The sequence below is a fragment of the Lissotriton helveticus genome, chromosome 3_2 (assembly GCF_964261635.1).
Source record: "Lissotriton helveticus chromosome 3_2, aLisHel1.1, whole genome shotgun sequence".
Classification (NCBI taxonomy): Eukaryota; Metazoa; Chordata; class Amphibia; order Caudata; family Salamandridae; genus Lissotriton; species Lissotriton helveticus.
The window spans coordinates 121,576,115-121,601,493 of record NC_136062.1 but is presented as its reverse complement, the minus strand read 5'-3'; the positions used below and the strand labels follow the sequence as shown (position 1 = coordinate 121,601,493).

Sequence of the window (25,379 nt, the reverse complement as noted above, 5' to 3'; positions counted from 1 at the left end):
GGCAGGGGAAACCTCTATGTCGGATTCGGGGCTCTGGGAACTAACCAGGGGTGGAGAAGGAACGATAGAGACAGAGTCTTTTAACAGTGCTTTTAAAGAGGGCTTTATTTTTATATAGCAGCGTCTCTGCCGACTCGTTATCCGTTCCCGGGCAAATGCTGCGGAGTCAAAGGGCGGCTTTCACGGTGGCTCCAGTTTGCTTCACAGGATCCACGGGGCTGTCTTCCTCTCTCTTCATCTCCAATCACGCCAGGTGGGCCCAAAACAAAAGAGAAACGGAAGTCAGGCAGCCATACGCGACCATACAGTTCTTAGGGCCAGGGGTAAGGTAACAACCGGTGAAGGTGCTCAGCCTGTACACGCAGTGAGGGAGTGCTCGTGCTGGGAAGGGTCTTGGAGGGGGCTAAATTACAAGGGACTGTACAACTCTTCGGTCGGCGGTACGTGCTGAGCCACCCAACCTCCTGCCCCGTACCTGTTGTAGCCACGCCTCTCCCTTGGGTGCGTGGCGGGGTGACTCGTGGGTCCGTGGGCCTCCTGGCTTCGTCTCGGCTCCTCCGCTCCACGCCTCTCGTCTCGGGTCTCCTTCACTGGCCTCTCCTCTGCTCTCCGCTCTCGATCCACCTCGCTCCTCCAGGGATACGCCGTCCGTCGTTTTCGGGGCCGGTCTCTCTTTTGCTGTTTCCGGCCTGCCGATGGGCGGGGCTGCGTCAGTCCATGCCGAGGAGTTAAAGGGACCTCCGTCCAACTTCTCACTCGGCCAACCTGATTCCTGTTCTTCCGTCCATGTGGGGTCAGGCAGCTGTTGGGAACCAAAGGTAGTGGGTGAAAGGGGGGTGGTTTCCCACCAATTGCTGAGTTGCTCAGTGTTCGGAGGAGGGACCCCGTCACAATACTGTACCCTGGGGAAGGTCCCTCCCCCTTTTCCGGACAATTTTTGGCCTTCTCCAACTACGTCCACGTTGGCTCCGGCTAAAGCAGTAAGTAATCTGGGAGTTATGCTTGATGCTTACTTAACCATGGAAATGCATGTAAATAAGGTGATGGGGAACTACTTTTCCCTGATTAGAGCTTTAAGGAAGATCCTCCTACTGCTGCAAAGATGTCTAGAGCGTTGGTTGTTGGTAGTATCATTCTCAGTAGACTGGACTACTGTAATGCCCTACTTTTGGAGGCCCCTAAATTCTTGATTGAACGCCTCCAAAGAGTTCAAACTATGGTGGCCAAATTGCTACTGATGAAACCACGACGCTCGTCTGGCTCATTGGCCCTTGCAGAGCTTCATTGGTTGAATATAATGCAGAGGGTCCAGTTTAAGTCTCTTTGTATGGTCTTCAAGGCCCTTCATGGCTTTGGACCCCTACCTCTTCAAGAGACCTTTGCATGGTATACTCCAACAAGGTGTCTTCGTTCTGCCACCGCCTGTTTGGTGAAAGTCCTGAAAATTCGAAGAGCTAAGTCAGGAGGCAGGGCGTTGAACTCGGCCGCTGCCAAGTTCTGGAACAGCCTCCCTTTGGAATTTAGACAGTTCCATGATCATCTGCAGTTCAGGAAGAAGGTCAAAACATGGTTGTTTCCCAGAGCCTGAGAGCTCTGGAATTGCCCTGTTTAGTTAACGCCTGTTTCCCTCTACTGTCTGATGAGGATTCATGTTCTATAGCTCCAAGATACCCGTTGGGTGATAGCTGCGCTTTACAAATGCCGTATACAATTCAATACAATTAATGGTAGTGGTTGACCTGTGGTAACTTCCAGTTGGGGTGCCGGGCAAGGGTCGAGTTGGGAGTTGATCTCCATATGTAGAGTTTATTACCAAACATTGCATTTATGGCCTATGTGTATAGTTTTCCCATACATGTTCCTACACTTCGTATTCTGTTATCTTGGGAATGTGGAAGGTATGATACCCCTCTGTGGGTGTCCTGAGTAGCGGAGTGTGTCGTGTGTCTTGTGGATTGCGTTGGTAGTTGGTTTTTCAGGCTGGCATCCTTAGGCATTCACACTCCAATTTGGTGGGCTACACATGGCTATTTGGTTGTGTGGCTAGTCCTTGCTTGTTGGTCTCTGGGCAGTTTGTCCCGGGGCTTCCTGTTCTCACGATTGGTTTAACAGGCGTCATGTGTGCAGGTCTTCTGTTCTTACTGGACTTGATGTTTCTTTTTTGGGTTCCATGGCACGATCCGATGTCTGTCCTTGAGGATGGCTGTTCTGCGTTCATGTGGCCTTCCTGGCCTCTATGCGAGCAACAAGGAAATCTTGTCTTGGATCTCACTAGGATGGGGTAGCTACTTGCTTGTTATGTGGTTCTTAATTGTTTGGCTTCTCCTCTGCTTACAATAAGTTTTTCTTATCCATATGTTGTTGGTTCACACATTTTGTGGGTTGTTGGGCGCCATACTGGAGAGATATTGCTCCGTTTTTGGTATATGTGTTTAGGAATTGCGTTGGGTGCCCTATGTTAACTGATGTATTCCCATGTGTTTTCCTAAGTGGTGGTCTCTCTACATTCTTTTTGCCCAACTAGCCATGGACACTTGCTGAGGATAGTTATTCTTGTTTTAGCCTTGCGCTGTACCAACCAATTTCACCTTCTGCTGCTGTGGCGTTTGACCCTGGGGTCCCATGGTGGCTTGTTTTATTTCTCTGTTAGGCGCTGTAGTGAAGTAGACGTGTCCCTGTTTCAAGAATCTTTACACTTTTGGACCCTTACTGCCCTCTTGGTATCTCGGTCTACCCTAGTAGTCAAGAGCTGTTATGCCGTTTGAGCTTGTACTTCGCTTTTGATTGCGACTTCTGGTCCAATGTATCTAACCTGTCCTTTCTGGTGAGGTACTCTATATAACTGCATATTCCTCCCCCTTTCTCACCTGCCTTCCCTCGCGGGTGGTGGTTATGTGGGAGCCTTGTCCATGACTATCTTAAGCCACGCCTTGCTGCTTCTTTCGTTGGTTCCATCTCTGCCTGTAGGGGTTTGGGAAAAAAAAAAATTGAAGCAGACGTCATTCCACCAAATCAAGCCCTATATGACTCCATGATGTCATGACTGGTGAGTCAGCCAAGGGGTTAACGGGGTCTGGTGACTTAGTGGATTATTGCATCAACTGTAGGGGTCTGTGTTTGACCTCATGGTCTCAGGTTCAAATACTGGTGGGTCTGCTCAGCCTTTAATTCTTCCGAGGTCAATACAATTAGTTCCATTGAGTTGGATAACACTCCACATCTGTTATTAGCACCAAGATACCCTTCTGTGTGAACGTGCGCTTTACAAAGGCACGTTATGCTAAATCTAATGTTCGCATTGGATACCTATTTCAAGTTGAGTCTGAATAGGGAAACCACCAGAAAGATTTCCTGAGGTGAATAACTTTTTCTTTGGTGTTTTGGTTCTCTTTGTGGTGAAGGGATCTGCAGCTATCTGGAGATGTAATTATTTAGTAAATTTCCCCACCTTCTTAGCAGGAATGACTTAATCAGTTGTTCATGTTCAGCTGCTTAAGCCATTAGTTTATATAAACAGCACACTTAGTTGAACCTGAACACCAACACTAATGTTAAGCTTGAGAGATGGCTTTTTTTTTTTGCTCAACAGTTTTTTGTAAGTATCTGTTGTAATGTTGGAATTAGATTGGACGCTTGTCTTTAATGTAAGCTTAATTGTTTTTCAGATAATCTAAACCGAGTTAATCCTGGCTCTTCACCAAGAGGAATGCAGAATGGTTCACCAGGCAGAGGTACTAACCGTTGAAACAAACATGTGCTAGTTGTAATTGTCTTGAGTAAATACAGTATACTATGTATTGCTTGCAAGATCCTTTATTGAAATGTCTAATTTAAAATTAATAGGTGTGGTTACTACTTTCAAGTCTCCCAGTCCACAGTACAAGAATCTTCCCTCAGCTGGTACTATGGCTGTTGCGCCAGTTTATCAAGCTGCATCCAGACCTACGACAACCTCTGTAGTCCTCCAGCCAGTATCTAGGTCGAACGCTACTGGATCAACACATTCATTACTAAGACCTGTTCCTGGTAGTCTATCACCACAACAAACGCCTAGACCAACTTCTGGAGTGCTACAGCCAGCTAGCAGACCTGTAACGATTCCTGTAACATCTCAGCCAATCTCAAGAAATGCAGGCATTCCAATAACTGCTCCACCAGGACCCAGACCAGTCGCTACAGTAACAGCACAGCCAGTGACTGCAAATCAGGTAACGTGTGGGCACACATTTATCAAATATCTGGTTAAGAAGTCATTTGGAATTATTGGCTCACACATGTTGGTTAAATGTTTAGTTCTGCATGGTAAATTACCAATTAGAAAATGTTATTTTTCAGCTCACTCAGACTTCCAGTAACAAGAAATCAAAATGGCAACATATATAATAATTTTCAATCCTTAATTATGCAGTTAATCAAACGATCGCCTACGGCGCTCTGTATAATATGAAGGCAAGCATATCTGAGTGATTATAACCCTTCCTTTTCGAAATTGAACCACTCAATAAAGTCCTGTTATATTCGAGTATGAGACCGTCAACTGATATCACCACATTTTCAGAATCTTCTTTGTGGTATGCCTTTTTACTCGTATATGTCTTGGATTTATAGTGGGCTAATAACCTATTAGGAGTTTTTAATGCATGTTTCTCATATCTAAATCTGCTGTAATATGGTGACATGCTTTTTCCATTTTCCATTGTTAAACGTGTTCCTAATAGGAATTCTTGCAAATGCAATTTAGGTGATAAAATAGCATGAAGATGAAGTATATTAATTAAAATCTTTTTAAACTATTGACAAAGCTATTTAAAGAAAGGCTATGCACTTTCGGTTTTAAATTTGCTTAGGGTCTTTAATATTTGGTTCCTTGTTTTATAAAATATAACCTTCTCTCAACAATCTTTCTCTTCTAGTAAATTATTTCCTTTTAAAAGCATCTGCATCTGTTATTGATAAAACCTTATAGTATGCCACTAGGAATTATATTTTGTACTATGCAAGGTTATTATAACTTATTTTCGGTAGTAAACCTACAATATAAATGGCTAAAATGAGAGATCTCAGTGGGGGGGCCAAGCAGGATACGATGGCGGATGTGCTCTGCTGAGGCTCCGCGATTGGGCAGACATGTAGACCGCACCACATCGTCGATTCTGGCACCAAATCGCCTCAACTGAAATCGGAACTGAAGCTGCACGCAGTGATACTAACACAATTCTGAATGCTGCGGTACTCGCAGAGAACACCAAAGTTGTTTCACCCCTTGGCCCGATAGCGTCCACCCGCGTTCAGTCCTGACTTCTGCGTGGCTGTGCTTTGATCGCCGAAAAACGCATCTCCAGGCCGGGAGTGCATAACTACGGCTTCCGACGACGACCGGACAAGACTGTGCTCACTCGGCTGTGATCGCCCTCGCCAGTTGCCGCATACCCAGTGAGTTGTGGAAAGGGCTGGGGGCAGTCAGCGGCAGCCCGGCACAAGTGACAGCGCGACCTCACCTGAGCGGTGAATACCCATGACGAGCGCCGAGAGCTGCCACTGAGGTGGACTTTACCGGCACCAGCGTGCATTAATTGGGGCGTTTTCGCGCCAGATTCCAAAATGGCACCCGTGAGCTGAGACAATTTGGACCACCAGGCGAATATCCCCAGTGGACCTTCGTGCGGCATCCCAGGAGGTGAGAGGCGGGGACCCGATCCAATTTCACTGGTGCTTGTTATACAATCCTCCCAACCCACTGCAATGCCTAAGTGTTGGCCGTGCATAGCGACAGCCACTGCCTGACCCTAACATGGAGGCCTCAAGAGTGGATTGCAACCGGATATCACGTTGCCGCTTCACCCACAAAAACTGCGGATGGGTGCCTGGAACGCCCTCGGCGCTAGCCTTATATATACTGCACCGCCAGCAGTGCGCATAACCGCCCAGCAACTAGCATTGACGCTTTGGGTGCACAGAGACCCTCTGAACGCCAATAATGGGTGTTGCCATGATGAGAACGCCAGATGGTATAGACTGGTGCTGAAATAAACACTGGGTTCAGATAACACACGCCACACGTGCTAGGAAGCAAGAAGCAAGCCGGACAGGGTGAGACTGCTGCTGAAGGGGCCCACCAGGAGCGTGACTGGCGACTCGACGGAGCAGGCCCCACTGGGGCGGGAGTGACCTGCAGGGACACTACACCCTATATACATTAAGCGGTCAACAAGAGCGCTAATTTGGCCACAAAGAGGCACCAGACCGACTACATCCCTACTGCCGACAACACAGGGCACGAAGAACTTCACCCCAAACTACAAAATGGGAAAGCCCAGAGCTACGCAGCAGACGACGGTCCCAGAAACGCACCGGAGAACCTACCGCTCACTCATGCACTGGCCAAGCTGTCCACGACCCAGCCGGAACCGACCATCTCGAACAAGCTTGGCCAAGTACTAGCGGCAATCGAACTTTCTAGAGTCTCCATGGAGGAACGACTTGGCACCTTAACCACGGACATTAGTCTCATCCGTGACGATCACCGGAAACTGGCCGACAAGGTAAAAGATGGAGAGAAGTCTATAGCAGACCTGCAACCCACCGTTAACGCACAACAAAAAACTCTCTGGTCCGTCCTGGGCTGCCTAGCCACCGTGGTGGAGCGTATGGATGACTTGGAGGGGCGCTTGTGGTGCTGCAACATCCGCGTGCTTGGCCTTCCAGAGGGAGTCGCATACATAGAGGCCTGGATTAAATCTTTCACCTCAACGAAGGAACGAACAGCTTTCTTCTCAATAGAACGAGCCCACTGGGTTCCAGCCCGCAAACCGCTGCCCGGAGCCCCTCCCGGCCGATGCTCTCTAAATTTCTGCACTTCCAGGACTGCGGTGCTCAGGGCTGCCAGAAGCACAGGCCCCCTACAGTTGGAAAACAAACACATCATGATCTTTCCTGACTATGCACCGGCGTTGCAGAAACAAAGATCATCGTTCCTAGAGGTGAAACGCCGACTGCAGGCGAATAACATACAATATTTATTACTATTCCCAGCCCGCCTAAAAGTCATTCATGCTCGCACCACCTATTTCTTCTGCAATGCCGAAGAAGCGTGTGAGTATGCAGACCACCAATGCACCCAGTGCTCCACAGAAGAGGCCATTCGGGAGTGGAAACAAAAAGCACCACGAAACAGACGGCGCAGCCCACAACAAACACAAATGCAGAGACTGCATGGAAGGAGAGAGATGACAGAACACCACGTGCTGGAATCCCCGGACCTGGAGCAAATCACGCAGGAACGGTGCAAGGACCGGCATGTGGTAACATATCTGGGGACCACTCCGCCGGGGAAGACCTAGACTGAGCCCCCCACGTTTTCTCATCGGAAGGAGAAGACGATGGCGATGAGACTCAATCAAAAAACAACTCCATCACCTGGCCCCAGATCACCCCACAAACTGCTGATGATATGTAATAATGGATGCGAAAGTTTGTGATCGGAAGTGTCCTGTCCGACCGGTGGACATAGGCTGCCACGCCCAAATAGAACACACCCACACTGCATCAGGGCATCCCTGATGATCCACATTCTAGATGATGAACATTTATCCTACAGATGCCCCGACGGGACTCCGCCTCGCAGGCACGAACTGCCACCCCCATGTATCAACTGTTTACTCTCTAGTTCCATGAGAGTCAGTTTGGACGTATCGGCCCCGGCGATAGGTCCCAGGTATTAGGACGGTTTCCCAACCCCGTTTCTTGTTTCACCGACCCAGTTTACTCCAACCCTTTACTCCTCAGGGAACGCATTACACAGGGCAGCCATCACACTTGGGTGGATGTCACCGACCTCCATGTCTGGCGAACACAGGGCTAGGGCTCCGCCAGAATCCATGACGCAGCCACCCTTCATCACACCAAAGTGCACAGGTAATGAACACCGCTTACCCAAATGCAGAGCGCAGACGTTAGTATTATAACCTTAAACACAAGGGGCCTCCATATGCCAAGCAAAATGTACACAACATACTCTTACATTAAACGTCAAGACTCACAAATTGCATTTTTAAAAGAGACGCTCCTCACAGCGCCAGAAATCAACAAACTACGGGCCAGATGGTGCGGTACCATATGTGCCACTTCATTCTCTGCATGTACATGAGGCGTGCTGGTCTGGGTCTGCACGGGCACCCCTTTTCAAGAGCTCCGGAAAGTGGTGGACAAAGAGGGTAGATTTGCACTGCTAGAGGGGCTCTTGTACAGACAATCCATCCTATTGGGTAGCATATCTGCCCCGAATATTGAACAGGACAGGTTCTGGGAATCCCTTACTGAGGTTCTAGCCCAATTCGCATAGATCTCATGGATCCTAGGGGGCCGACTATAACTGCACGCTCAATATTGCACTATACAGATCTCACCCGCCACCGCCGCATTCTCCCGCTCCGAAACAAACGGAGTGCTTTCGAAGTTGGGTCACTCACTGGGCATTAGTAGACGCATGGAGAACACACCACCCTCTATCACGACTATACACGTTCCACTCCATTCCGCGCAACTTACGGATCCGATTAGATAGATTTTTATGCTCCCCATCATGGATTCCCAAAGTTCAGCACACGGACTACTTAGGCCGTGTTATTTCTGACCACGATGCACATATCTTAGGCATTAATTGGAGGCCCCTACATCCCCCGGTGCCCACTTGGTCGCCTACCACGTGACTGTCTGACGGACCAAGTGTTCAAGCTTGACCATGATGAACAACACATACAGGACTACTTTACCAATAACGTGGGGACAGCAACTTCCAAACTGATAGAATGGGACACATTTAAGATTGTAGCTCGGGGAGCAGGCATCAAGCAAATAGTAGGGGTGAAACGCACACTAGAACAAACACTCACCACTACCGAAATAAAGTTAGCTACCCTCACAAGACGAGAAGATGCAGATGCTGCGACGGCGGCACAGGTGGCGGAGGCCAAAACACAGTAGTCTACTGCCATGGCAGACTTGCGCAAATACAAGTTGAGAGCCTACGCTACTCGAATGCATAAGGAGAGAGATAAAACGGGCACACTCCTAGCATGGCTAGCAACAAAATCCATCACTGAGATAATAGACCCCTCTGGTAACTTAGTGCAATCCCAAATGGACATCTAATGTGCATTCCAGCATTATTATACCACGATTTACCTCACCCCGACACAGCGCAGACAGGAGGCGATAAGCCACTTTCTGGACCCCATACCTATCCTACACATTACAGAATTAGAGTAAACCACACTAGATGCCAAAATAATGCCGACTGACATAACCCATGCGATCCGTGCGCTAGCGCGGAACAAGGCACTGGGCGTGGACGGTCTACCTCTCGAATATTACAGCACATTCTCCTCCCTGCTAGTCCCTTGTCTCGCAGAGATTGTTTGGGACCGCACTCGAAAAGAGAGAATTGCCCAGTTCCCTTCGCGAGTTGGTCATTGTAACATTCCTCAAACCACACCGAGACTCAATTGTCTTCTTACCGCCCCATCACGCTCCTCTCTTTGCCGGCTGCAAAATACTGGGGAAAATTCTGGCGGATAGGTATGAAAAAATTCTGCGACCCCTAGTCCACCCGGATCAATGTGGGTTTGTACCCGGCAGGATTACGTCCCAAAACATACGTTGCTTGTTCCACATTCAGGATCAAGTGGGAGATATGCACCCTAACGCGGCCTGCTTGTTTTTAGAACTCGAAAAGGCCTTCGATACCCTCACTTGGTCATACCTTTTCGCTGTTCTGCAACGAGCAGGGATAGGTTAAACTCTCCTAACGTACACGCAGCTTCTCTACACCAAGCTTACATCTCATATTCAAATGGGGCGATACATATCATCATCATTCAAGGTAGAGCGAGGTACAAGACAAGGGTGCCCACTATCGCCCCTGATCTTCGCCCTGGCGGTAGAGCCTCTGACAATACGATTACGCCAGGAGGGAACCGAATGGGGCGTCCCATTAGCGGACACCATCCATAGCGTCTCCATATATGCGGACAAACTCCTCCTATACATCGGAGATATCAGCGCGGACCTCACACCCATCTGGACACTCTTGACTGAGTTCCCGGAGGCGTCCGGACTTAAAGTAAATTGGGACAAATCTGCAATCTACCCACTACACCCAAACCTCGTGCCGCAGGAGGTACGAATTGGTATGCAGAGCCTGCCTTGGAGCACAAACGCCCCCGATATCCCAGCATCCGCCTGTACCACTCTCCTACTGACATTTGAGGCCAATCATCGCAACGTGCTGGCTGGAATCAGATTGGCGGTGGGATTTTGGAAGAACCTTCCGCTGGCCCCGATTGACCCTGTGGCCTTAGCTAAGATGATCATTGTCCCCCGGTTGCTGTACCACTTTATGAATTTACCGGTACTTCCACCCAAAGCCTTTTTTCATGACCTCGACACGCTCCTCCGCTCGTTCATCTGGGGAGCAAATCGACACCAGACAGCCCTCACTTAAATGCAATTGCCCACTACACAAGGCGGTCTAGGGACCCCCTCCTTCGCTATTGTACTGGACGGCGGGTAGGCATACAAGTGAAACACATACGACTCGGGCCCAGTTCCTACCCTGGAACTCCGTCGCCTGCTGCTCCCAGGCACCAAACCACGACGGATATATCCGTTCCAGGTGTCGGTGGCCCGTCGATGTTTTCAAAGAATCCACCGCATGTCGGCAGAGACCCCACACTACTCACTTCAGCTGCCGCTAGTCAGTTGGCTCAAACAGGAGAAATACTTCACAACTACCATGCTCCGAAAGTGGACAGACCGCGAGATAACTGAGGCTTAATCGCTGTTCGCGGATGGGCAGCATAGAACTTATGGCTAGCTCATGGAGGACTACGATATCCCCTCAGGACAGTTTTTAACCCACCAACAGCTCCTAGAAAATTATCGGCACCTAGTTACATGGCTGTATAAGTCCATAAAAGAACTAGCTCTCCGAGCCACATGGGAAGACAAACTTGAACGTCAATTACACGACAGAGAGTGGGAAAGGGCCTAAGAGTTCCCCAAAAAAGTATCAAGGAACGCACGTTTAAAAAATATACAGTTTTATGTCCTACATAGAGCGTATCAAACACCAGCGCGCCTACAGCGGTTCTACCCGGACACCCAATTTCTCTGCCCCAGATGTCACTCACCAGACGCCCACTTTTGTCACATGTTCTGGAGCTGCCCCACCTTCCAACCGTACTGGTCTATAGTCCTTGAGACACTCTAGGAACTCGCAGGTCTTACAGATATGCACATTTCAGAGGCAGTCACCCTCGGAATATTCCAAAGACACAAAGTGCCCGTCCGCTTCATGTCACTAGCAACGCTACTTGCTAAAAGAAGTATTGCCATGAACTGACGAGCCCCATTGAGCCCCCGATAGAGGCGTGGGTGGGAGCGGTACAGAAGTGGGCGACAGCAGTAGAAGAAACACAAAGGGAGGAGGTGAAAGGACTGCTAAAACATCCCATATTTATGGAATGCGCCCTATTATCACACCAGTTCAAGCAATTACACACAAGCACCGACCCTAGCACTTCTCAGCCCAACTCAACAGACTTGGAAGCACGAACCTCAAACAGGAGTTCACATGACACCGCCCCCACCACCCCAACCAACATGTGATGCACAAAAACTCCACCGTGCACTGCACCATATACTGCAACTGGCAACGTTGTCCAAATGATAGCCCATGAACAACGCTGTGACACACCTACAGACTATGGTTGACGTGACCCAGATGCCCTACCAGATGCACACACCCTGACTCCACCCTCAATGCATCCCCAGTTAATTCTCCCCAGTACCCCCCCGACATCACTTTACGGAGAGGATATGTAGACTGTAACAGATAACCCCTTTGAGTGCAGGGTGTATGTTCTACTGCTGAACAGCAATACTACTGTCGCTCATATAAGTATAACGAGATGTAATCTGATTTTATTGCAAAACTGTTAATAAAAATATTAAAAATAAATAAATATGAGAGTTCTCAGAGGTGGTTAGAAAACGCTCATCTACATAATCCCTTGAAGTTGGAAGTTGTTTAGCGGTAAATGGTCTTTGACTGTTTTGTATGTTTATAGAATGGTACAAAATGTTGAGTATGTTTAAGTCTATTACCACTGCTTTTAACTCTGCATAGAAGCCTTGTTACTGTATTAAATATAGAAATTCATTTTTTTTCCCTGTAATGTTTGGATGAACCAGAATTTAGTAGGTTGCCAAATTGAACAATGCTTCTTTGTGATTTTATGGTATGATTCATGTAAATCACATTTCCTTTTGTGAATTTAATTGCATATATATTTTTATCTGACTGCACATCACACTGTTTGGCAAATGTCTTCTTTTTATCTAATTCAAACTGATCAAAAGTCCTTCATCCCAAATTGTATTTGTTATTAAACTCCTCGTGGCAAAAGATATGTTACGGACAATAAATCCGTTTTAGGTCAGTAATCACTTTCTCAATTAATTTTCTGATGATCCTGTAATTTTCTTACAATAAGTTGCATTGTACTTAGCTACATTATTATTTTGGTATTCCTTTCATGTTTTCTTACAATAACTTCCATTGTATTCAAGTAGCTAAAAAAATCCCAAAATCTTGCTAGTCTGAAGAATATCTGTAACTAGATGGTTAGGATGTTACCCCATGTTATGTTCTTTAGTTTCCACATATTAACATGTTAAATGTATGTGTTTGCCACAAAATTGTGTTGTATATTTTTTTTTAAAGATTGTCTAACTCTTAGAAAAGACTGCAGAGTTGTGCTTCCCCAAAACATGTCTACCTTCATTCAAGGAAGATATTAGTGCTTTCTTCAATTTCTGCAGTTGGATGCATTTTACAGTTCGAGAATATTATTTTGGATTAATTTGCAAAGTGAATTTGTCTTGATGTTTGGACAAATGATTTATAGAATGCAATTCAGTGCTAGAAAAATACAGTAACCTATGCTATACAAGGTCTTCTTAAGTAGACCTTATACTATCACAATCAAAACATGAAAAAACAAGTTCTAACTGGCACTCTTCAAATTAAGTTTATGCAAATAAAAAAGACCACTTTCCAACCTTCAACCTGCTTCTACTATTCTCTAGATAAAAATAATCATCTTTGCTCCCACCCCAAACTACCCCACTGTTTACTGTGCAGAAAATCATGGGGCAGGAGAATGAAAGCATTTGAAAGCATAGTCCGAGTCAGACAAATCTTTATTCAAATTTATATACAAATTCATAAAAGATAAACATGTTCTTAAAAACTTAGCATCCTGTTGCGCCATTATGCTAATGATTATTGTATGATTGCTCAGATTTGTGTTCTGCAAACACACACGCCATATCTAGTTTTCTGTGTCTAATCAGCAGTCACATTTAACATTTTTGGAGTGAGGGGGGGGGGGGGGGGTTTAAGCGACTTTTCTGCTTTTAGACATCATGTAATCTCAGTTTTTCTGGTTATGTACATAGCTTAATGAAAGCTTTTATGATGGACATTCTGTCATCCGTAAAGAAGAGCAAAAAGAATGAATCGGTTAACAACTTGCAAGCAGCTTTAACACTCTATAGCAGGCATAAATGACAAGATATTGGGCAGCTATTTGTCTGATCATCTTTGTAGAAGGGCAGAAGAGTGGAGCTAGTGGTGCAAATCATGTCATTTCAAATGCTAGTTCTCTGTGTTCCTTGGAGGTAGCACATTTTTACATAGAGACAATTCCGCACCAGTATACCTGTTATGGATTCCGCACAGAGCTAGTCCCTTCATTTTGTCACCCTACCTTTTGTTGGGTAGCACTTTTTGTTTGGCCCTCTTGTGGATGACTTTCAGAAAAATTCAAGCTCATTGACACAGCTAGTCATGGGTGCCAATAACTGCAGCAACTGTCTACATTGTGTTGTGGATAAACATGTCACTTGAGCAAAATGTTGGCAGTCTGTCAGCCATTGTATTCAATTTGACACAAAAGTAATACAGGCAAGGTCAGTGCTCCAGCTGAACCGTATATATTAGTGGGTGCTCTACGGATTACAAACCATTTTTTCCTGCGATGCTCCAAGACGAGAGGTGCTTAAGGAAGGGAGACCTCTTTCACCAAGCATTGACTTTACATACACGTTCACAGACCACACAACACTGGTCAGACGAGGACTTTGGAGTTACCTTCCAGAGTGAGTCAGCATAACCTTATACCAGCTGTTTTTCTCCACCATTGTCCACTGATAATGTTTGAAGAATAATTCTGTTCCACTCAGTCACCTTCACGAGCTTCATAAAATCAATCGATTATGGGATAAAATACAATTGTTTTATTTGCTCAGGGGCTGTAGAGATTGTACATATACATTAAAAACTAGCTTTGGAAACGTGAATCTTTGTTTAGACTGAAAGATGAATAAATAGAAATGTTGGTTTATACATGAAAAGGATGAAGAGTTTACAATGTAACCATTTCTATCCATCAAATAGATCAAATTTTAAATGTTAGTCACAGGAATGCATTTAACAATCCCTGGCAGCTGGATTTAAATGTCTGGTGGCTTTCCAAGCCTTTTTTGTGAAACATTTTTTGTATGGTATTAAGTTTTTCACATCTAGCCAATCAATCAATTCTTTCTTTATAGCCACTCTATTGCTGCCTCCACCGCTGTTTGATGGAGATGGGCTTGCATTTATGTTGCGTTGTTAGGGCCATCAAAGATGCCCTTGTATCAAGGTAATTTCCACATGATTAGGCCTGAGGTTGATGTAGGAGGTCAGGTTTATTTGAAGTAACCCCCCCCTTACCCCTGCCCCACACACTTTTTGCCAGATTACTAATGCACTTTGACTCGATATGCCCTGGGTCCCTGACAATCGGTTACACAGGGCCTGTTTTTTTCCCCCCCAAAACTGTACCTTTGTAACCCAAATTGGTACCTCTATGGACACATGTAAGTGCCTTGTAAAAGGTACCATGGGTACCACAGGCACGGCGACCAGGAAAGGCCTCTAAGGGCTGCAGCACATATTTTGTCACACTTAGAGGTCCTGTACCTTGACATACACACACTGCCATTGCAGGCTGCGTGTTTTGGTTCAGAGAAAAGTGAAGGGTCAACATGGCACCCACTGCCTATAGTATATGGAATGTGTATAACCAGAGGGAAAAGGAGGTACTAAAGAGCAGGTCGCCCTCCTAGGACGTCTTGTAAAAAGTGTGAGCCCACCTTCCTGGGTTCAGAGACCTGTCTTGTGTTGTGGCTCTTCTCAAACAAATTATAAGTAGAGCCAAAACATTACAGAAAGAAAAAAAAAATTCTTTCTTGAGTCCCCTCACTCACCGCAGTTTCCTCACGGTGACATGCTTCATCATTGGGGCCATCCCAGTTCTCTACGAAAAGGGGCGTGCTGCGACTTGCGAACTACGTAGGAGCACTTAGTTGTGAAGGACTATGTGTGGTGCAAAAAAAGGGTGTAGTGAAGTGGAGTGGTGAAGGTAAATTAAAAATACCGTGCTAGTGGGCCTCAATAATTTATTCTGCTCCTAGGTTGGTATGCTTAAAAATGGGGTACATAGTGAAATCCGACCAACTATGAAGGTAGGGTCAGTATATTTATTTATTTATAAGATTTCTAAAGCGCATAGCTGCCCGTAAGCGTCCCAGCGCTGACCCATTACTGATGAGATAGGAAGAGGGGGCTCATGGGAACAGCCATGTCTTCAGTGCTTTCCGGAATGCAAGCAGATTGGGTTGTGCCCGAAGGTCAGAGGGCAGGGAGTTCCACAATTTGGGCGCATTATACGAAAAACAACGGCCTCCTGTTCGTGCTCTGTTGATCTTAGGAACTCGTGTGAGGTGGGCGTTAGAGGTGTGAGCCCACCTTCCTGGGTTCAGAGACCTGTCTTGTGTTGTGGCTCTTCTCAAACAAATTATAAGTAGAGCCAAAAAATTACAGAAAGAAAAAAAAATTCTTTTGTCCCCTCACTCACCGGAGTTTCCTCACGGTGACATGCTTCATCATTGGGGCCATCCCAGTTCTCTACGAAAAGGTGCGTGCTGCGACTTGCGAACTACGTAGGAGCACTTAGTTGTGAAGGACTATGTGTGGTGCAAAAAAAGGGTGTAGTGAAGTGGAATGGTGAAGGTAAATTAAAAATACCGTGCTAGTGGGCCTCAATAATTTATTCTGCTCCTAGGTTGGTATGCTTAAAAATGGGGTTCATACTGAAATCCGACCAACTATGAAGGTAGGGTCAGTATATGGTCAACATGTTTCACGCCACCCCTGGCGTTTCTTCAGGACCATACAGGGTCCAGCCCTGTATTTCCACTCCTAAAAACCTAAAATAAAGGTTAGGTAATTAATTAATGAAAAAAGAATTATGCACTTGTGACCGCTGCTCAATATAGAAACATGCGTGGTTCAAAATACATACGCTGTTGCTTACTGGCGTATGTTTAGCTCATTGATGAACCTGTAAAAAAATTGACAGAGTTTAAGGCACCTTGCCCTTTCTTTAAGCGATTGGGTACATATATGTCCTTCATGCCGCACATTTAAGAAATATATAATGGTGCAGATTGCCCCATATTGGTGCGTGCAAGCTCTCCGGTCCGGTGCATAGTCAATATAATACACACAGTGTGATTGTGGTGTGAAATCACACACGTAAATAACACACGACTTAGACCCGAGCTCAATCAAGGTTTTCCAGAACACAAGCAACCTTGAGCTAAAAGCAATACAGGAACTGTCCAAAAATGATCAAATAACCATAAAACAAGCTGACAAAGGTGGGACAATTGTGCTGCAGGACTCTGAAAACTATAGACAGGAGTGTCTACGCCTCCTTGCAGACACAAGGAATTACACCATTATAAGGGAAGATCCTACTGAACGCTTACGGATATGCATTGCACATCTGATTGAAGAAAGCATGGTGAATGACTGGATGGACAAGAAAGAATCAGGATTCCTAGTAAATACAAGACCTACTATCCCTTACTTCTATACAATTCCAAAAATTCACAAATGTTTGGACAATCCACCCGTGAGGCCAATAGTCTCCGGCATTGGATCTATTCTGGAACCCCTATCAAAGTACGCAGATGCGTTCCTACCACCCATAGTACAGAAGACAGACACCTACCTACGAGACACGAAGGATGTACTGTGCCTACTGAAGGACCAAAACTTTGACCCCACATCTAGCGTCTTAATCAGCCTAGATGTGGAGAGTCTATATACCAGTTTGCCACACAAAGAAACACTGGAAATCCTGGAAGAAGTCCTTTTTGAAGAGAACTGGACTTATCACACACCTAGACATATAATCCTTGAATGTTGCCGCCTAGCCCTTACTGAAAATTTCTTAGGTTTTGAAGAGACACTGTACCGCCAACAACACGGGACCAGTATGGGCAGCACATTTGCGCCGAGCGTGGCCGGATTGTACGTCTATCAATTAGAGAAGAAGATCCTCAACAGGAACAATCCATACCTAAACCAGATCAAACTGTGGAAGTGTTACATTGACGATATCCTACTGATCTGGGACGGAAAAGAAGAAGAGGCTCAGAAATTCTGCTCTTGGCTAAATTAGCAAGATTTGTTCCTCAAATTCACGAATACTATGAGTAGATCACATTTGGTGTTCTTGGATCTAAATATCTGGGCTACCGATGGGATCCTAACCACAACAACCCACCATAAACCAACTGTGAGGAACTGCTTGCTCACCTACAACAGTTTTCACCCAAGACATCTGAAACAAAATCTCCCGTTTGGGCAATTCATACGGTTGAGAAGAAACTGTTCAAACAAATTGGATTATCACTCACAAGCTGAAGAGCTGAGTAAAAAACTAAAAGAAAGAAACTACCCCAGGAAATTGATAAAGGATGCTAACAAGAGGGCAGGCAACAACAACAGGGAAGCCCTCCTGGAACCTAAGGTGAGGAGCGCTCTGACAAACGATAGACCCATTTGCATCACCACCTTTTACAAGGCATCTGACCAAATCACAAAAATAGTGAAGAAGCATTGGCCCATACTGAACAGTGGCGACCTAAACATACCCACACCAATGTTTAGTCATCGCAGAGGAATGAATCTGAAAAACTACTTGGTGCATACTCGCCCAAAGCCTATGGAAACCATCAACAGGTTGCAGCCACTACCAAACGGTCATTACCCAGGCAATAATTGCAGCGTCTGCCATTTAACATCAGTTACGAAGTCAGTAACTTTCAACAACAAGGCAACTAAGGCATTACTCAAACTGCAATACAAGCGGAGTAGTTTACCTTATCACCTGCACCTGTAACTTACACTACGTGGGCATGACCTCAAGAAAGGTCAGCACCCGCATTGTGGAGCACAGAAGCAACATCCGCTGCAAGAGGGCCACAACACGCATGACCAACCAGTTCATCGAAAGAAACCACACACCAAATGATCTCAAATGGGTGGTTTTAGAATGCATCAAGAATAAAGAGAATCTCGAGAGAACCCTTCATGAACGTGAACAACGTTGGGTCTTCAAGCTCCGAACTGATACACTTGGGCTAAACGATGACATACCCTGGGGTGCGTTTAACCACTAAGAGCTGAAGTCTGAATAGGCAACAAGTACTTTTGAGAATCACTGCCCTTACCCAGCGCAAAATAATTTATATGAATAACTTGGGTCGAAATGTACCCGTCTATACACCACTTGGACCCAAGTGACTACTTTATATTGAGATACCCTGCCAGAGAACCCCTTCTCCACGAGTCATTAATGATGTTCTGAAGGAAATGCCTAAAAAAAATTCGTTTCCTCTGAATTTCAAGTGAAGTAAGATCTAATTATTTTTCCTCATTTTTCTAAACATTTTTCTGCAAGAAAGCATTCCTTAACTAGTTTCACACCGGGACACAAGTGACTACTTTCTAGCTAGATAGCTTACGAAAGAATCACTACTCGTTGAACCATTATGCCGTTTTTTATGAACTGCCCAAAAAACGATCGTTTTCGCTCAAATATATCTAGTTTTTGTTGTTCATCCTCCGAGAATTACAAAACTTTATTGACAGGAGGAATCACATCCTCCTAAAATGGCCTCCGTGATCTAACGGTCTAGTGTTTCCCTACCAACAAACCCGGAATCGAAGGCAACTTAAACATCCCCCCGCCGAACGCACTTAGACACGGTCCGACGGGGAAGCAGCTAGGTAATAACGCGCGGTGTGGCTGATCAGGAAGTAAGTCTACCATTCCGTTTCAGTGAGGAAGATAGAGCAAGACTTTAGTAGTCTGCCCGCTCGTTACAAACACTTTGTTTCTTAAAAACGAACCGAATTTTTCACTAATCCCGATTTTTCAGCAATGCTTCCATAGAAGGGACACCGCCCCATCTGAGACCATGAAGTGCTATTAGGCACCCGCAAATGTAAATATCGAGATTCTTTTTCTAATTTTGTGTTATCTGCAGTGTATGTTTATCGTCTTTGTCACAATAAGTCGTGTGTTATTTACGTGTGTGATTTCACGCCACAATCACTCTGCGTGTATTATATTGACTATGCACCGGACCTGAGAGCCTGCACGCACCAATAAGGGGCAATCTGCACCATTATATATTTCTTAAATGTGTGGCATGAAGGACATATATGTACCCGATCTCTTAAAGAAAGGGCAAGGTGCCTTAAACTCTATCAATTTTTTTACAGGTTTATCAATTAGCTAAACCTACGTCAGTAAGCAACAGCGTATGTATTTTGAACCACGCATGTTTCTATATTGAGCAGCGGTCACAAGTGCATAATTCTTTTTTCATTAATTAATTACCTAACCTTTATTTTAGGTTTTTAGGAGTGGAAATACAGGGCTGGACCCTGTATGGTCCTGAAGAAACGCCAGGGGTGGCGTGAAACATGTTGACCAGGATCAGTGGCAGTGATCCTCCTGGACCTAAGCGCGGCCTTCGACACGGTCAACCACCAGATCATGGTCCAGCGACTCAGAGACCTTGGGATCACAGGCATCGCCCTGTCTTGGCTGAAATCATTTCTGCAGGACCGCTCATTCCAGGTCATAGAGGGCAATTTTACATCGAAAGAGACCCCTATACGTTGCGGAGTGCCTCAGGGCTCCTCCTTGAGCCCTACACTCTTCAACGTATATATGTCCCCCCTGGAAAAGATAGTTACCCCACACGGGATAAAACTCCTGACATACGCAGATGATACGCAGCTGGTGGTTTCCCTCTCCCAGCAGGAAAATTCCACCATAGACCTCTACTCCTGCTTAAAAGACATAGTCAGCTGGATGAACAGATCTCACTTGAAGATGAATAGCGACAAGACCGAGATCATGGTGATGGGGAACCAAGCCCACTTCCATCCAGACTCCCTCTGGCCCCCCTGTATGGGTAAACCCCCAACTCCCAAGCCTGAGATTAAAAGCCTCGGTATATGGCTTGACAAAAACCTCACCATGCAAACCCAAGCCAGGAAAACGGCTGGAGTTTGCTTCGGTATCCTACGGTCCACCCGAAAAATTCTGCCATTGCTCCCTTTTCAATCAAGGAAACTCTTGATCCAAGGTCTTGTCCTATCAAGACTGGACTACGGCAACGCACTGTACCTGGGTGTCTCCCAGAAGGTTATAATTAAATTACAAGTAGTACAAAACGCTGCTGCTAGGATCTTGACCAACACTAAGACCCGTTGTTCGGCCAAACCAGCTATCCGCGAACTACACTGGTTACCCATCATAGAAAGAGTACAGTTCAAAGCGCTCTGCCTCACGCACAAAATTCTCAATGGAAAAGCTCCCCCCATACTCAAAGATCTGGTCACTCCTTATATCACCTCCAGACCCCTCCGTTCCTCTAACGCCCACCTCACACGAGTTCCTAAGATCAACAGAGCACGAACAGGAGGCCGTTGTTTTTCGTATAATGCGCCCAAATTGTGGAACTCCCTGCCCTCTGACCTTCGGGCACAACCCAATCTGCTTGCATTCCGGAAAGCACTGAAGACATGGCTGTTCCCATGAGCCCCCTCTTCCTATCTCATCAGTAATGGGTCAGCGCTGGGACGCTTACGGGCAGCTATGCGCTTTAGAAATCTTATAAATAAATAAATATACTGACCCTACCTTCATAGTTGGTCGGATTTCACTATGTACCCCATTTTTAAGCATACCAACCTAGGAGCAGAATAAATTATTGAGGCCCACTAGCACAGTATTTTTAATTTACCTTCACCACTCCACTTCACTACACCCTTTTTTTGCACCACACATAGTCCTTCACAACTAAGTGCTCCTACGTAGTTCGCAAGTCGCAGCACGCCCCTTTTCGTAGAGAACTGGGATGGCCCCAATGATGAAGCATGTCACCGTGAGGAAACTGCGGTGAGTGAGGGGACTCAAGAAAGAATTTTTTTTTTCTTTCTGTAATGTTTTGGCTCTACTTATAATTTGTTTGAGAAGAGCCACAACACAAGACAGGTCTCTGAACCCAGGAAGGTGGGCTCACACTTTTTATGGTATATGGAAGACACCCCTATAACTGGGAACACTGATGCCACTTTTGAGGGTATAGTTGAATGATCACTGTACTCCTGCAGTGTTAAGTCCATACTTGGGTATTGTTAGCGCAGTAAAGCCATAAAGAGTATATCGTCTGGGAGGTTGTAATTACAAACTCCACATCACCATAATGGCATTACTGCATTTGTGGAAGTTTTGTATCAAACTTCTCAGCATAATAAACCCACACTGATGCCAATGTGGTATTTATTATACCATCCACTCAGAGGGCATCTTAGAGATGACCCCTGAAAAACTACCAGCCTCTGGTGGGTTCCCTGACTGGTAAACATCAGCCTGCCACGCAAGACCTGTTTCTGGAACCATGGGGTGGGAACCTTCGCTCCCTGAGCCCGGAAATAAAGCCTTGTCTGGACAGAGGAGGCAACACCCACCCCTCCCCCCAAGTGAGGAAGAACCATCTATGGCTAGAGAGCTTCAAAGGCCTTGCCGCTTTGCAACGCGGCTCCAAGCTTCTCCTGCTATCAGGAGCAGGCACCCCTCGCAGGTGGAGTAGGCGAGGTGAAGCCCATTCTTCAGTGCCCACCATCTAGCAGATGGCAGGCACTCTTCAATCCGGATTAGGGATTGTGCCCCCTTCTCCACGTGGGGTGAGCACACCAAGGGTGTAGTCACCCTAAGGTCAGTAGCCCATTGGCTACAGACCTTGAGACCTCTAAAACGCCCCCTAAATACAGTATTTAGGGAGCAGCACCGAACTAAGGAGACAGATCCCTGCAACCTACGAAGAAGGACGAAAGAAGACGCCCAGCAGAGGAGACTGGAGAGAAGAACTGACTTGGCCCCCAACCCTGCCGTCCGTGTGCAGTTTCCAGAGACCCTGCGCCAAAAGTCACCTTGTCCTGCAGCCAGCGACCTCCAGAACCTTTGGGAGGACTGACTGCCTTCAATAAAGACCAGATCTTCTGTGAACAGCAGCTCTGTTCAAAAGAAACTCCCAAGGCAGACTCTAAGCCTTCCCCAGTGGTCTCCTTAACCCACGCCTAATTTAATCTTAAAACTTTAAACTACGAAATATGTTAAATGTACTGTTTTGATTTAATACAGTTGTGAATGTTTTTTAAACTCTTATGGTTTTTATTAAAAAATAAAATATTCAGATAAAGACATTCTAATTTGGGATGACTTTCTTTAAATAGTTATCCCACAATCTTTTAATCGTTTGTCTGTGAGCTATATGTGAAAAAATGTTTTTCATAGTTTATAAATACCATATCACATTTCATCTGCATTCTAAGGTTTGCCGGTTTGTCACATAAACCTTATATTTTGTATTCGGTTGATGAGGAAAAGGGTTCCTTTGTTGTTTGTCTAATATAATCTGCCACATGACTCATAGGCCACCTGTCAGATGCTCTGGGATTACGTATTTCCATAGGGTCAAACAACTTTTGACCTAAAGGATCAACCACAATTTTATCTCCTCTCATGTTGCTATTCTCACTTCCAAAATCATCCTCTAAATAGTCTTTATAATTTGAATTCAATATATATTCGTCCAAGTCAGTATTATCTGCAGGGTTATCCTGCCCATCATTGCTGTTGCCATAACACCCAATCTCTTTGAGACGCTTTGGACTCAATATCCTTCAGCACTGGAACCCAGATGCTTCCTTTTGCTATTACATTTACCCCCTAGGCCTCTATGAGCTTTTTCTTCCCTTTCCGATATTTAAAAATAATTATCATAATCATTCATCGTCGTCGCATCCATCATTCATCCATTATCTTCATTCATCATCATCTTCATCCATCATCATCATCTTCATCCATCATCTCCATCCATCATCATCTCCATCCATCCATCATCATCTCCATCCATCATCATCATCTCCATCATCATCATCTCCATCCATCATCATCATCTCCATCCATCATCATCATCTCCATCCATCATCATCATCTCCATCCATCATCATCATCTCCATCCATCATCATCATCTCCATCATCTTCTCCATCCATCATCTTCTCCATCCATCATCTTCTCCATCCATCATCTTCTCCATCCATCATCTTCTCCATCCATCATCTCCATCCATCCATCATCTCCATCCATCATCATCTCCATCCATCATCATCTCCATCCATCATCATCTCCATCCATCATCATCTCCATCCATCATCATCTCCATCCATCATCATCTCCATCCATCATCATCTCCATCCATCATCATCTCCATCCATCATCATCTCCATCCATCATCATCTCCATCCATCATCATCTCCATCCATCATCATCTCCATCCATCATCATCTCCATCCATCATCATCTCCATCCATCATCATCTCCATCCATCATCATCTCCATCCATCATCATCTCCATCCATCATCATCTCCATCCATTATCATCTCCATCCATTATCTCCATCCATTATCATCTCCCTCCATCCTCTCCCTCCATCATCTCCATCCATCCATCCATCCATCCATCCATCCACCCACCCACCCACCCACCCACCCACCCATCCATCCATCCACCCACCCACCCACCCATCCATCCATCCATCCACCCATCCACCCATCCACCCATCCATCCATCATCAATATCGATCCATCCTCATCAATATCGATCCATCCATCCTCATCAATATCGATCCATCCATCCTCATCAATATCGATCCATCCTCATCAATATCGATCCATCCATCCTCATCAATATCGATCCATCCATCCTCATCAATATCGATCCATCCTCATCAATATCGATCCATCCATCCTCATCAATATCGATCCATCCATCCTCATCAATATCGATCCATCCATCCTCATCAATATCGATCCATCCATCCTCATCAATATCGATCCATCCATCCTCATCTATATCGATCCATCCATCCTCATCTATATCGATCCATCCATCCTCATCAATATCGATCCATCCATCCTCATCAATATCGATCGATCCATCCATCCTCATCTATATCGATCCATCCATCCTCATCTATATCGATCCATCCATCCTCATCCATATCGATCCATCCATCCTCATCCATATCGATCCATCCATCCATCCTCATCCATATCCATCTTCATCTTTCATCATCCTCCATCTTTATCCATCTTCATCCATCATCTTTCATCCATCATCTTTCATCCATCATCCAGAAATACATTCCTCCCAAGGCTGCCCAATGTACTAGACCAGGGGAAGAACCATTTAAAGATCCTGCTGCATGCAAAGCTATCACACCAAGAGCAGAAAAGTATAAACACTCCTCAAAGGATCCTATGTACATCAGGGGATCTGTGCCAGCTGAATATTAGTACTTCAACAGCAAGGAAAAGAGCAAATGTACCAACTACAGTGGGACCACCTCCAGACAAAGAATGCAAGAGAATGGACCTGGTAGGAAGTAAGGTAGAAAGAAGTGCAGCGAATCAATGGCGCTTAGCCAATTCAAATGCCTTGTTGAACAGACCTGCTTATGGCCATGTCTGAATTGGGGTGGCGGAGTGAAAGCTTGGCAGTTCGGGCTGGACTGTTCCCATGAGGCACAGGGTCCGACTGATTTGCATATGGCCATGTCTGAACTGGGGTGGTGGAGTGAGCTAAAGAATGATGATGGATTAAACCCAGATCAGTTGACTGGGGGCGAGTGCTTGCAATGTTCAACACTCCGTTCATCATCCCCTCTGGTTTTGCTTCAGACATGCTTATCAACATTAGGAGGAATTAGGAGAATTGTTAAGAAATCTACTTGAACAATTCCAAGAAAGAGCTAGCCACCTGATAGAAGAG

At 45.6% G+C, this 25,379-nt stretch overlaps 1 protein-coding gene across 4 annotated transcripts in view; it reads left to right on the top strand.

The window, feature by feature from the left end:
* The window catches only part of ZNF280D (zinc finger protein 280D), a 722,832-nt gene that overhangs the window by 114,286 nt on the left and 583,167 nt on the right, over positions 1 to 25,379 (top strand). For all 4 annotated transcript variants that reach the window (XM_078684884.1, XM_078684882.1, XM_078684883.1 and 1 more), the window contains exons 3-4: positions 3,666 to 3,731; positions 3,844 to 4,208. In XM_078684884.1, the coding sequence (XP_078541010.1) occupies positions 3,666 to 3,731; positions 3,844 to 4,208 (431 nt within the window). The remainder of the gene's footprint in view (positions 1 to 3,665; positions 3,732 to 3,843; positions 4,209 to 25,379) is intronic.